The sequence below is a fragment of the Passer domesticus genome, chromosome 1 (assembly GCF_036417665.1).
Source record: "Passer domesticus isolate bPasDom1 chromosome 1, bPasDom1.hap1, whole genome shotgun sequence".
Classification (NCBI taxonomy): domain Eukaryota; kingdom Metazoa; phylum Chordata; class Aves; order Passeriformes; family Passeridae; genus Passer; species Passer domesticus.
The window spans coordinates 87733608-87748609 of record NC_087474.1 but is presented as its reverse complement, the minus strand read 5'-3'; the positions used below and the strand labels follow the sequence as shown (position 1 = coordinate 87748609).

General features: G+C 36.4%; 1 protein-coding gene across 6 annotated transcripts in view; it reads right to left on the bottom strand.

The window, feature by feature from the left end:
- The window catches only part of DNAH5 (dynein axonemal heavy chain 5), a 136284-nt gene that overhangs the window by 81715 nt on the left and 39567 nt on the right, over positions 1-15002 (bottom strand). For 2 of the 6 annotated variants that reach the window (XM_064428376.1, XM_064428367.1), the window contains exons 4-11: positions 14748-14855; positions 13968-14053; positions 12886-13210; positions 6783-6989; positions 4964-5135; positions 3428-3573; positions 1134-1296; positions 412-654 (exon numbers count right to left, since the gene is read on the bottom strand). In XM_064428376.1, coding sequence (XP_064284446.1) covers positions 412-654; positions 1134-1296; positions 3428-3573; positions 4964-5135; positions 6783-6989; positions 12886-13210; positions 13968-14053; positions 14748-14855 — 1450 coding nt within the window. Of the gene's footprint in view, positions 1-411; positions 655-1133; positions 1297-3427; positions 3574-4963; positions 5136-6114; positions 6447-6782; positions 6990-12885; positions 13211-13967; positions 14054-14747; positions 14856-15002 lie in introns of those variants that run through there. The other 4 variants (XM_064428407.1, XM_064428372.1, XM_064428387.1 and 1 more) reach the window with 4 other exon arrangements.

Sequence of the window (15002 nt, the reverse complement as noted above, 5' to 3'; positions counted from 1 at the left end):
TTTTTATACAGTTTTATGTAAAAGGCAAGGTCAAACATATCTTGTCAAGTTATCAAGGTCTTAATTTGTCAAGTTAATAATTGATAACTTTTAACTTAAGTGATATCAAGTTATCCAGGTCTTGTAGGAACTGATCTATCAAGTCCAGCTCCAAATATAATACTGGCTTCCGAACAGTACAGTGAGTCCCAAGAGAAACAGCATTGTAATGACACTTTCTTACTGTCACAAGAAAAAAAGCCTTTGGAAATACACAATGTTATCAATTGTAACTTAACAAGACAGCTTAATCAAAATTCCTTTGTTTTCCCCTCTATTACACTTGCAAGTGTTATTTATACAGTTATGGGGTATTACAGTTACATTTTACTTTATATAGTCTAAAAGAGCAATGTACTACAATGCAGCCACCTAAGAAGTTGCTGGTGGAAGATGCGTGAATGCGCTTGCGGATGGTCTCCAGAGTGTGTCGAGTGACTTTCAAAAGGGCATCAATGTTACGATCATTGAAGTAAGATAGCAGTTCATTGGCTTCTTCCTCTAACTTTTCTAAATCCATTCTCTTCCTCTTTGCTGTACGTGACAGGCCAGCCCATGTTTCACTGGAATTTTGTGAGGAAGTCAAGCTTTTTGATCTTCTTTCCTCTTCTGTTGCTAAAACATCATAAATCCAGTTAGTTAAATATACATAAGGGACTTGAAAATACCATAATGCAACACCTCCACATGTGTCTGAAATAATTTTAAGGGCAGAATTATTCATTTGTAATCTGCACCCCGTGTAACAAGCCTATTCCTATCTGCCTTCTTATTTAGTACAAACTGGTATGATTATGATCAAAATTTAAATATTATTTCTTATTCTCTTTCTCTAGAAGTCCACAATTAACCAAGGTTACTAAGTAGTTCTATGGCATGAACCTTTCAACGTCCAAGTTAGAGAAATAATACTGACCAATTTTGTAAACGATAAATGATTGTTAGATTATTCATTATCCAGGCAAATATAAAGAAAAGTCCTTAGACATTAGATGCTATTCAGTACTTCAGTCACCTAAGCTATAATGTCCCCAGCACAAATGATTAGCATGAAAAAGAAACAAACACCAAGAAATACAATACAATCTTCTTACCTGTATTTTTGTCCCTTTTTTCACCACTGGATACAATTGACTTCTCATCCTCTTTACTGCCCTGTTCCTCAATGTCAAGTAACATGTTTATCACATCATTAGCAGCAGCTTCCACCAGTGAGCTTTTTAAGTGTAAAGTCTGAGCACCTTTTATGCAGAGCTCCTGTTATCAAACCAAAACAATACGTACTTATTGTCATAATTCTCATGTCAATTTCACAGTCACAGAAGCCTTAATAACACAAATGTCAAGGCTTAAGATTTGTGAAAAAAACAGATCTATATACAAAATTAATTTTAATTTTTTTTTTTTTTTTCAAAACACAAGAACAGCAACAGATCGACACGGCATCATAAATGCCTTTCATCATTGTTTTGGCTTCTTTCCTAAATCACATGATTTATTAGTTAATATAATGAATCAATACTTATAATGTCTAGTTTTACTAAAAGGCTCCCAAAAGCAAGGGCTTCTTAATTTTCTTAGCTTTCCAATGTAGACATGGGAGATTCAACACTTCTTTTAATTATTGCCAGCTTACATCAATTGGCTGTGCCACAATGAGTATTAGCCAATCCTATTTCCCATTTACAGCTTAAAAAAAAAAAGGTAAAATCTACACAAGGTGTATTTATTATTTAAAAAAACGCTAAAATTATCAGCTGGAGAGAGATGAAATCAAAGAATGAGATTAAATAAAATTCAGAAATTTATTACAGTACTGTGCATTTTTTTTTCTCCAATATTTATAATAAAATCAATCAAGCATGCTTCAGCTAACTATAATTTTTATCTATAATGGCCTTTTAATTTTTTAGTATAATAATATAAGGTACCAAATATAAGGTACCAAAGAAATTTTTTTTCTTTGATACCTTAGATTTCACCCAGCTCAAACAAACATGACTACCTTTGTTTAAATAAAAATCAATAATTGGAAATACTCAGCCATTTCCCGATTTTAAGAAAATCTTTGGCCTTCCTAATAGTTCTGTTGAGTTGAGACAGAAGGCAGACTTCTAATATCACAGCAACAATAAACAAAGTACTCCGGGATTTTTCTACCAGGTAATTATTTTTGTTGCAGCAATTTCTTTAGAAACTTAAAGACACCTGTTAGGTGACAGAAGCTATTTCTAGTCCCCTCTGACTAAAAAATTACCATAAGCTTACAAACTGTTACTATTTTCATTGTACCCATGACTGGGGTTCTTATACAACTTACTCTGCTAACTCAACTCAATTGGCCATTGTAATTGCTGTGTGTGTAATTGCTATGTAGCAGTTCAAGTTTTCAAGTTACCATAGTGTGCAGAGAACATTTTTTGCTCACTCTCACATATTTTTACCTTAGTGAATATACATTTTAGTGCCTGCCCAATCAGGAAGGCAGCAGCAGGATCAAGAAAAACAATTATGGATTGTGAGGCTCACAAACTACAACTCATTCCACATAATATTACTTTAAATTTTAGTCTGTATTTAACAACAAGGTGAGTTGTTACAATGGCCAAAATAGAAAAGGCCAAAGAGTTAAAAACACTAAGATAATCAAAACTTTCATTTGTAATAGTTATTGCTACAAGAGAAAAGGAATGGGGATTATCTACTTGATTTTCTACAGTCTTTATCAAACCAAATTTTATTTCAGGAGAAAACACATTAGACATTACAACCTAAAATGCTGTATACCTTACTATTGCCTGACATAATTATTCTGACATAATTATGACCTTAATCAGCTTTCTAACCAACAATTAACATGTTTATAGTTAATTACCCTCAACATAAAAGTATTTTGATGGGGTGAAGGGTGTTTTCCCAGAACACCTTTACCCAGATACTCCTGCATATATTTTCCACATCCCATTACCAACTCGGGAGAGTTTGAGATACTCATTACACAATCCTTTCCATAGCATTTACTCTCCTTAGGCAATTGCTGGAAAATGTCCTTATTTAAAATGAATAATGACCAAAAAAAAAAAAAGAAAAAAAAAGAAAATACTATCATAGAGGTAAAATTTTTGAGTGATATGAAAGCATAAAAGAAATATCATACACTATCTGGCTTGATAGTAATAATAAATAGAAAAGAACATCTCAGCTCAGATCTCTTTGCATTTGGTACTTTTGTTCCTTTTTAAGATCCCAGCCAAGCAAGTGGAGATTTCCATCATATCCCATGCATGCTTCATTAATTCTGCATTCAGAATTTTTCATCTGATAAAAAAGAAAAGTATCTGAACTCAAAGTCATTAATCCCTTCTTCATGAAACTTTTATCTACTAACCTTAGTCTTTTGAAGAAATTCCTCACAGCTCTCTGGTTCATCATCTGGTAACATACAGAGTGGCACTCTATTCATTTCTTGAAGGACAGCCTCAATATGAAATTCAACCAAGTCATTCACTCGATCAAGCAATAACTCCAGCCCAGCTTTCGAAGAAAACAGAAGATTCAAGACTAGCTTAAAAGTTTGAATTAATAGCCTTTGCAGAGTCCCTCAGTGTTCTTTTACTTCAAGAAACGAGTGTTACCAAACAACTCAGAGTGTCATCTTACCTCAACAAACTGTCATATTCAACTGTATATGACTCCTGCACCTTAACCAATTTACTCCAAACATCTAAACTTTCATGGCAAGCTTCACCACAAGAACCAAAATTAACTTCTTACATAACAGATACCTACCTAGCATATGCTATCTACATGCTAAAAGATAACTATAATGCTATATAAACTATTGTACAAATATAAATTGTAAAGCTTTTTATGTAAAATATAGTACCTATTATAAATATATATAAGATTAACTTAAAGAATATGTATTTCAAACAAGAAGACATTAACATTTAATTGAGGGCCAACAATGTTTCATCCTCTCCTACAGTTTGAACAAGTTTCAACTTAAGGAATCTACTACAAACAGTAACTTTGAGAAAATTAAAATCTCTATGATTCAAACAAATGTTAGAGGCCAAACAATAGTTAACAGAAAACAATCACTGTAATTTTAAAAGTTTAATAGCAATCTCCTCTCAATGCTGAAGCTGAAATAGCAGCAAGGTGCCTGAACCAGACTCAAATTACTTTTATTATTCAAAATTAAATTAAGCATAATGTCAAGCTAGCATCCAAAATGCACTTTAATCTGCCATTTCAACTGAAGAAAATTTCCACTATAACTACTTATGCAATTTCAAGAAACAAAATCTGTTGGCTGTATTAATTAAGCTGAAGAAAAAGGAATTTGGTGTCTTCAGAAAAAAACCACATCTCAGTGCAACCTTATGATAATCTGTTGAAAAAACTACAAGTTCATCTGTTTTCTAAAGCTGTTGTCCAAGATGTGTGTGCATTAGTTTTAAAGAGATTGATATTTTAAAAAAATTAATATGAAATGCTATTGAGCAATTACACTGGCAACTGAGTCAGTGTTTTATTCCTTGAAAAGTTGCTTTGTACATTATACAAACAAAAAAGCAGGACTAGAAAAAGTCCAAAACCTAGGAGCTCTTTTAAAAAGTAGCTATCATTCTTTAAATTCAGACTACACTAGGCCTTTTGTGCCACACTTTACGTTTGGTGTAATCCCAACTGACTAACACATACATTAGTAAAAAATTGATGAACATACAAGACAAAAGGAAGGTGGTGTTATAAAACAAGCGTTTCATGTAACAGAGGACAGGTGAAAATACTGGCATCTTTTATATATATAAATCAATTAAGTGCAAATCATGTAAAGAACTGTAATCTTATAATATAATTTGCATATGTATAGAAGAAATAACCAGAAGTTAATGGAAGGAGGCAAGTAACCTACCTAGCTTAGAAAAAACTGCATTTATGTATTTCTCAATATTCAAGGATGTCCAGTTCAGTAACATTAGACCTGGCTGGATAGCATCATCTACACTTACTAATCGAGGAGCCATCAGTTGTTCAAAAGGGTACTGTATTTTCAGTTTAATTCTTTTGTATTCTGCCAACATCACCTGAAATAAATAATGAAAATGTTAGCTAATATACACTGATTTGAACCATATTTGTTATTTAAACTAAGAAAATTCATCTGTATGCACATTAATGAAATTATTAAGAAGTTATAATTAATTGCTTGGGAAAGGTTTTCATTATTTTTGGCAGAAGTTCACTATTTGTTGCTCTTTATATCTCTATATGTATTTGTTGCTCTGTATGAAGCACTACTTCATACAGAAATCAATATTTGATTGCACTGGTGCTGTGACAGAGTTAATTTTCTCTCAATGGCTGACATGATGCCACGTTTTAGATTTGTGACCACAACTGTGTTACTAACACATTGATATTTTGAGTATTGCTAAACAGTGCTCATACAGCATTGAGTCCTTTTCTGCTTCTCACACTGCTCTGCTGGTGACTGGGGACACACGATGCTGGGAAGGAACATAGCCAGCACCCCAACTGATTAATGGGATCCCATACCTATGACATCATGCTTAAAAATGAAAGTTGGGAGAAGAAGGAGGGAGGGGGACACCCAGAGCTATGGTGTTTGTCTTCCCAAGTAGCTGTGATACTGCCTAGTTTTACCAGATTAATCCCTTGTTTTTTCCTCTTGTGCATGCACCTCTTGCCTTCCCTATTAAACTGCCTTTACCTCAACTCATGTGTTTTACATTTTAACCTTCAGATTCTCTCCCCCATTCCAAGGAGAGGAGTAAGGGAACAACAGTATGACGTTTGGTTGCCTACTGGGTTTAGACCACATAACAGAAAAATCTTGCAAATTTCAGTTGGTAGATGAGTATTGCAGAAGACAAAAAGCCTAAGGAAGACTATCTAGGTGAACTTTCCAGCAATTCTAATAAAATCAGCCTTACCAGATCTATATTATACTATTTTCTTTCTAATGACTCTTTAACCTGCTCATCCAGTTTCACATGTTTGGCAATAACAGTACAACAAAGTCACAAAGACTTCGTGACTTACGGGGTTTGTTTCATTTCAAAGTAGTCCTTTGGCTACTATAAAATCATTTGACTACTATAAACCTATAGGTTTCTGGACATCTATTTTTGAATTCCCATCTTGCGTCATTGAGAATCTTGTCTGTTCATGGCAGATAAAATGATCTGAAGGACTTAAAAGACAAGAGAAAGGGAAGTTTCACCTTCTCTTTTTAAACTGTTCCACAGACATCTGTGTAAAACACCAGTGGCAGAAAAAAAAAAAATAAAAGCTGCTCCTTGCCGCATGCTTTACTTTTTAAAAGCAGACCACCTGTTCCTCCCTCCCAGGTATCCTCTCAAAACAAATGCTGCCCATTGTTGACTTCATCATTGGACAAGAAATAAATTGCTTATCATTTAGAAAGCAAGCAACAGCACAAGGCATTTTGTATGCCTCCTTTCCTCCCCATTTTTATCTCTGCCCCACACCCTGCAGAGCTTCCCCAAACCCATGCATCTGCAAAGTAACTTCATAGAAAATATAAAGCCAAGAAAACTGGCTCAAGACAATCATACAAATGAGAAAATAGATTTGCAAATGTTTTCTTAGTGACAATCGTTGATCTTCATTTATCCTCTTCCATATGTATAGAACCCAGGAATCCTGATGTACAGTACTCATACATAAAATAACTAATGTAAACCCACGTGCAGATTGTTGACAATCTTCTTGTACCAGTCTTTCTGCTGTTGAATAACATTTGCAAATGGTGGAATTTCAAGGGACATGTGAGCCATGCAATCTGTTTCTCTGATTAAAGTTAATATTTGAGGGTCAAAATTCACAAATAATTCTCCTGTTTCTGGAGCTTTTACCAAGAGAGTTGCTTGAAGTCCTCTTTTAGTTAATTCAATCTGCAGGAAATAAAGTCATCATTCCTGATCAGACAAGCCACTACAACAAAATACTTTGGTTTGCATATAAATATCACTTTTGCAGATACTAAAATCAGGTACTGCTGATAAATATTGATAAATATTAATTTAAAACCAAAATTTATTAAGACAATATGTATGGATTCAAATGCTTAATAATCAAGCTGCTGTTTATTTAAGAGATATTTTTCTGTTGGGTCTTGGATGCTATAATGTGCATTCCATAATCCAAAACCAAATCAGAGCCATAGATTTTCTTGTTTCAACCATCTTAAATCTTTACCCTCATCTCCTTAGAACTTACTGCATATTCTCCAATAAGGCAGCATATAACCTCCTCAATTAATTATTCTTGGATAACCTCTTCACACGTCTTTTAAATAAACTTGTCCCCATTTCTTCTTTCACTTGTTTGCCAATAGCTAATAGATATACCAATCTTAATGGTATTGTCAATTATATCCAACATCTGGGCATATCTTTTAAAACACTAAAATTAATGCTTATTATAGATTTATTTTTTTTTAATTCTTAAAAGCAAAGCATAATCACACAATTGGTTTAACTGCCTTATTTAAATATTAGAAGACCATTTGTTCTCTATGTGATTACAAAGGACAGCATTCCTTAGACCATCACACACTGAAAATTTGACTGACACCAAAAAGCAAACCTGCCTTAGGCAGGCAAATTTTTACAAAATATTAAAAATGTTGCTATTCTTATTTTCCAGTTGTCCTTGGCTGACATAACGTTATTGTTCTTTATTCACTCCTCAAATCTCATGTATCACATTACATTGAGATGGAGTTTACTTCTATGCATTAGTTTCAGTTTCCATTGATATCTTTCAGTGCACTTTTTTATTTTTTTATGAAACAGAAAATTTGCACCACCTTTCAATGTTTAAAATATAGTGGAGCATACTGCTTGCTTCAGCAATATCATGCACTATCAAGACATTTTACACAGCATTTTTCAACAAATAATCTAATCAATTTTTGTCAATGAAGATGTCATGCTTTAGCCATGATCATCAGTCTTCAAAAAAAAAGCTCAACAGCTTTAAAGAGAAACTGGATTTTTTTCTGTAAAGTTCAACAGCAAATGTTACTGTACTCATTTTTAAGCTTCATACTCATTACTCCTACTCTCAAGTCTTCCTCTCTTATTTATGTTTTCTTCTCGTGCAGTTTTCATTGTTAAGGTAACAGAAAATGGCAGTGGAAATAAGAGGTATATTGAAAACACAAATTTCACATCACCAGATAATTATAGTAACTTTTACACTTCGAGGTAGTTAATTATTTTTAATATGTCTGTAGTTAATTATTTTTGATATGTCTAAGTTGAACATCATTTGCTATAGCAAAATTTTTTTTTTGTTATTAAAAAAACCTGGAGTAATAAGATATTAACCACCCAATAATAAGTAGAAAAAATAGGGGCAAAAATGTTCAGAAATCTCAGAAAGTGACACTAAGCTTAACATTTACATTTTACAGAAGAATAAAAAGTAGTAGGAGCAGAAGCCCTATTCGTGTTCCATTTGTATTCCCCACGGGACACTTGCCCCTCTCGAGTTTTTCTCTGGTTCAGGAGTAGAGCAGGAGCTCCACCTTGTGTTCTGTGCCATTCATGTCCACACCCGTGTGCACTCTTGCCTGAAAGACGACACTACGGAGCAGCAGTTACATTTCTTTTTGCCGTACTTAGTAGACTAATGCATGCATGTTAAAGTGAATATACTACTCATGTATTTTCAATTCATGTGTGTATGTTTCAAACTGGAAATTTTGTTGAAATCCACCTCTCTTCGTTCCCACCTAATGAGTACAAAGTTGGAGCAGGGTCAGGAAGTTTATATAGCTGGCAAGTGTGATTTGTTACAACAGACCAGTACAGATTAGTACAGATCAGAATCAGAACTCAGATGATAAAGGAAGATCATAAAGCAAGGCACCACTTCAGGGGAGATGCCTGGGATGTTCTAGTTGTTTCAGAAAAGATGAAAGGCAAATGTACTTGACTGCTCCATCAAGGCACGGTACATGTCAGAAAATGTGATCACTAGATCATCTAGCCAAAGATGTAGCCCAAGAAGAATCACACATTCTCCTTAGTTTTTGTAGATGAGACAAGGCAGTGAAAACTATCATCAGTATACTTTGAATGATGCAGGTATCCAGCTCAGTACTGGAATTTAAAAAAAATGAGTTCAAGATAGAAGCACTAAACAAATGCAGAAGGCTTCCTGAAGCATTACAATTCATTCCATAAAATATGAGGGATATTCACCAGGGATATGCTCTGTGAGGAGCACAGGAAAGCATATGAACTTCCTATACTAGCAGAATAGGCCAATTCTGTTTAATATTTTTATTGATGATATTGATGAGGGTTTAGAGTCTTTCATTAGTAAATTTGCAGATGACACTAAGCTGGGAACATGTGTCGATCAGTTAGAGGGACAGAGAGCTTTGCAGAAGGACTTGGAACGGTTGGATGGATGGGCAGAATCCAATGGGATGAAGTTCAACAAGTCCAAGTGCCGAGTCCTGCACTTTGGCCACAATAACCCCCTGCAGCGTTATAGGCTGGGGATGGTGTGGCTGGATAGTGTTCATGTGGAAAGAGACCTGGGGGTACTGGTTGACAGTCGGCTGAACATGAGCCACCAGTGTGCTCAGGTGGCCAAGAAGGCCAATGGCATCCTGGCCAGTATCAGGAATAGTGTGGCCGGCAGGAGCAGGGAGGTCATTCTTCCCCTGTACTCGGCACTGATGAGGCCACACCTAGAGTACTGTGTCCAGTTCTGGGCCCCTCAGTTTAGGAGGGACGCTGAGATGCTTGAGCGTGTCCAAAGGAGAGCAACGAGGCTGGTGAGGGGCTTGGAACACAAGCCATATGAGGAACGACTAAGAGAGCTGGGTTTGTTTAGCCTGGAGAAGAGAAGAGTCAGAGGTGACCTCTCTACAACTTCCTGAAGGGTGGCTGTGGTGAGCTGGGGGTCGGTCTCTTTCTCCGAGCAACAACAGATAGAACAAGAGGACACAGTCTCAAGCTGCACCAAGGGAGATACAGGTTAGACCTAAGGAGGAAGTTTTTCACAGAAAGAGTGGTCAAACACTGGAATCATCTGCCCAAGGAGGTGGTAGAGTCACCATCCCTGGATGTGTTTAAAAGGAGACTAGATGTGGCACTTAGTGCCATGACCTAGTTGAGGTATAAGATAGGATGGGTTGGACTCTATGATCTTGAAGGTCTCTTCCAACCTAGAAATTCTGTGATTCTGTGATTCATTACTGCCTGGAAAAAGGACGAACTATATGCAAGTTAATGGTGCCAATTTTTGATATGATGTTCCTGAGCAGTAATGTATAATGAAACAACAATTGAGGTACTACTGATCAGGTTCCTTGGTTCGAACTTGCACTCAACTCCAGATTAATCATCAATAATATATATATTCAGCACTAAGTCTCACTACAGCATATTTTATGTACTCTAATATTGCAATCATTTCTCCTGACTTACTATACCAAATTGACACAAAAAATTCCCACTTACAGTACCAATCAAATCTGGTGACTCTTTAAACTACGTTTCACACCGCATGTAAAATGCAAGTATGAAAAAGGAAGGATTGGTGAAACCTTACATATTCACAGAAGACTGATGTTTATCAGCACCAGAGACTTCCACAGTGTACAAAAGCTGGGCCTGAGTTCCAAAAACAACAGGCAAATGCATTGGCAGGCATCATGCTACCTTCAAAACCACAGTCTGAAGATTCTGATCCTTCTTTTTCAGCTTTGCAAGGCTGAGGTCAACCTTTCTATAAGATGCTCTTTGACAAGGCAACAAAGAAACTGGAGGTCAAAAATATGCCAAAACAATAGTAGAAACTTGCAGAGGTTTCAAGGACTTAAAGCAGCCCCTGCAAAAGTTATCTGATAATATAAAGGTAGTCAGAGGTTCTACGTATAAAACCCAAGAAGGTAAAATTAGCCAAATGAGATTTAGAATTTCAGGTAAACCATGTTCTCTGAAGAATATTCAGGCTACAAAGTGTTCTGCCTGTAAGGCCCCAAACAACTCATTCAGCAAGACACATTTCAGCATAAGAAAAAGGGCTTATAGTTGTTCATGTACCCAGAGTTGCACGCATGGGAGAAACACCGACCGGATATTGTCAAGAGAGAAAAAAGTACTTTACTGGCAACTTCAGAAAATCATGGAACTTTGGCAAAAGGCTTAGCACCATATTCAGTCAACATAAAACACTTATCAAAGTATTAACTTGGCCCATCCAATTTCTCAAACTCTAAGCCCACTTGATTTAAAGTTACTCCAAAAATTCCAAGAGGGAATTAGAAGAAGAAAGATAAAGACTGAAAATACATAGAATAGCATACATAGAGCCATCAATTCCTGGGTTCCAGCAGTGTTCAGATAGAATTCCAAGAGAAAGTAGGGTCAAGACATCAGATAGTTTCACATTTAGCTTTAAATACCCTTCAGCCTTCCTAGGCCCTTCCCCTGGGTGGGACTTCCAGTCATTGGCCACTCAGGAGCTGGGTCAGGGGCTCCAAAGGTGGATGTGGATCAGTGGCTCTGGTGTGCCAGGGATTGGCAGCCACTGCAGGGCTGAGATACCTGCTCTAGAGGTGAGGTGCACTACCTCGCCAGGGCAAGGCCCCACCTCCCCCTTTTCCCACACACATGTATCCCAAAACTGTCAATAGGAAACAAAAGTACTTTGTACTGGTTCTGATTGGGTTCATTTTCTCTGTCGGCATTTAACTTCCTTCATAGCAGCTTATGTGGTGCCATCAGATTTGTTATCAAAGCAAAGCTGATAACACAGTGATGTTTCAGTCGAGCAGTGCTTGCACAGCATCAAGGCCGTCTCTTGCTCTCACTCCATCCACACAGTGACTAGACTGGGGTTGGGAGCAGGGATGAAGTGTGCAAAAGAGGCTGTGAGGGGACAAAACCAGGCAGATGTCATGAAATAACAAAAGGATGTTATGAAACAAGCAAAGGGATATTCCTTGCCATATAACACCATGCTCAGCAATAAAAAGGGAAAGGCAGGGGTTGAAAGGGTTAGCCACCCTCTGGGATCTGGAATTGGTTAGTCATTGTTTGACCCATGGGAGATGGTGAGAAATTGCCTCTGCAGCCTTTTTTTTCCCCTTTATTGCTCCATTTCTCCTTTACTAACTAAACAACATACCTTGACCCACAAGTTTTCTTGCTTTTGCTTTTCCTTTCCTCTTCCCTGTCTCACTAGGTGTGCACGGGTGAAAGTGAATGAGCATTTGTGTAGTGCTTAACTGCCTATTAGGATTAACCCACAAGTGGCTCACAGCCCACTTGTGCACTGAGTATGCTATTATCTGTTCAGACTGGATGCTTTTTACATGTGTATTTACAGAGTATACCCATGGATTATCACTCAAAATTCATTTTATCCAGAGCAGAGGAAACCTCTGTCTGTGCTTTCACTTCTGGCCAACCAGTTGACAAAACTCCTCTCCCCAGACATGATGATCTTGCACCCGTCAGAAGAACGTGGCAGAGACAGAGGAGCAGCTAAATCTACCACTGGATATTCATTATATGTTTTTTGTCTAACTACTTAGTTATAATGAGAGGTCTTTCAGTTGTTCCTAAAATCAGCTACAGGTACTACAGGCCCTATTTTTTTAACAGGAACACTTTCTTGTAAAATAATTTTTCTTATTCCACCCCTGATTTGAGAGTCAGCATAAGTCAGGTTAAGCATACCTGACTACTGCTACTAACCAGGGATAACACCATTTTTTTTTTCTTTAAGGAATATCTTAATCAAAACCAGCTGGTTTACCTGCTGAAGCCATTCCCTGTGGTAGATCACCTCAAATTTCATAAGAACTTTTGCTACTTTGTTGTAATTGCGGATTATGCTCTTGCCATCTGGTGTTTGAAGAACTGCTGGATATCTCTGGAAAGTCTCCATGGGCTCCTTGATCTTATGGAATAGGTGACGTGCCCACAAGATCTTGCCAGCTATTGGAGGCAGATTACGAGCCAGTGGAGGGTCCTTCTTGTGCCTAGTGTAGATCTTACAGACGGTTTCTATGTCATGGCCATAGTTTTGAAATATTTTCTGATACTTTTCATCAATGCCAAGATTTGGAATTTGCAATCTGCTTAGGAAAAATAATGAAAAAACTCCTTCAACACTTCTGAAATCCTTCTAATGCATTGTTGGAAAACAGTTGTTCCAGATTCCCTTGCATGCTTTAGAAAATAACTACTTTGGCAGCAGAGTTTTCAGCTTGAACAAATGCTGTCACAACCTGATTCCAAGCAACAAAGATTTAGACCAGATGATAAAAGTTTCCAAGTAAGCCTACACATTTTCTGTTTTGTCACTGTTTTCAAACACCAGGCTGAAATTATGTGCAGCAAACTGTAACCAATTCACCACTCACTGTCTATTCTATTAAACAGATTATAATACAAAAACTGACAGAATAAAGAGTGAAGCTGTTTTGCAACAATGTTAATTTATAAAGACAAATTTCACTGTTTCTTAATAAAAGCATTTTGCTCTCTTCTAAAGGCATTGTGGTAACAAACTAATGTCATTGTTCGAGCACAAAGCTAAGGCAAATAGGCTAACAGACTGTTTTCCTGTGCTTAAGCTGATTTTGAAAGATGAAGTTCAAAGTCCACTTATATTTTGCAGTTTCTGATACAAAAAAATATGGCTTTTATTCATTCAAGCTACTAAGACAACTCTTAACAGGGCTGAACAGCTGAGAGTAAAGAGGTTGAGTTGGTTTTTTTTGTATTTAAGAAAATGCCTCCTACTCTCCTCTCCTTCCATCCCCCCCTTTCCACCATCCTCATTTTATTTCCATTGCCTGGCAGAGTTTTAGCAATCTAAATAGGACAAATTACCTTTCAAATTTCTGCAGCATACTCAGTGCCTTTTCAGTGTTCAGAATACTTTCAAAGGTAGTGTCCATGAACCTCCTTAATTCATCCTGAAGAAGAGTAAATAATTCTACATCAGATAAGTCCCTAAAACACATATCACATATGCCAAGTATTATTTGACAGGGTTTAACCAGCAATATATTAGAAGATAATTTGTTTCTGTGGCACTAATCTCAAAAAAGTATTATATTTCCCTTTATTTCTTCCCACAATGATTAAACAAAACACAGCCAAATTTCAAGGCTTTTTCTTTCTAAGTTCCCTGTGTAGCTCTGCAACCAGCAAAAGCTTCTGTACCCTCCAATGTTTCACCATGTTGAGAGGCCTCAAAGAATGCTTGCTTACCTCTCTGGCAACCAAAGCAAGACAAGCATTTATTTATTTTTTGTTCTGCAGATACCCTTTCCTTTCCCCAGCTTGTGATTTCAGAACTACTGGAAAGTTAATTATCTGACTTATTTATATTACACTCCTATGCACTCAATGAAATCATCCATTTTTGTTATTCTTGCCAGCATGCAGTAATGAAAAATCCTTTTGTTGGAGGCCCTCAGTGGCCCATTCCATTAAACTAGTCTGAAAGATAGTAAATGAAAGCTTCAAAGTGAAATATATTGGAATAATTTTTCAATTTCAGAATACAAACTTTGACATTTGCATATTTTTATGGTAACTCAGAGAGGATAATAAGGATTCCTAAATAAATTAAATTATTTTGTATAATTGTACAATACAACCTACATGAAGATCATTTATGTCTCTGCAAAATTCTTCATAGTCTTGGTCAAAATCAGTATTCCGCTGATCCAAGAAATCATAATGCTTATTCTTCATGTTTTCAGCAATGCTCTAAACAATTTCACAGAAAAAGAAAACTATTACCAAAAAATGTCTTATGAAAAATACTTACCACACCAAACATTCAGCACAACAGGCTGTGCATGTTCGCATTTTAGCTTTCCTAATAGTTCCCAGTACTTACTGAGCAATATAAGC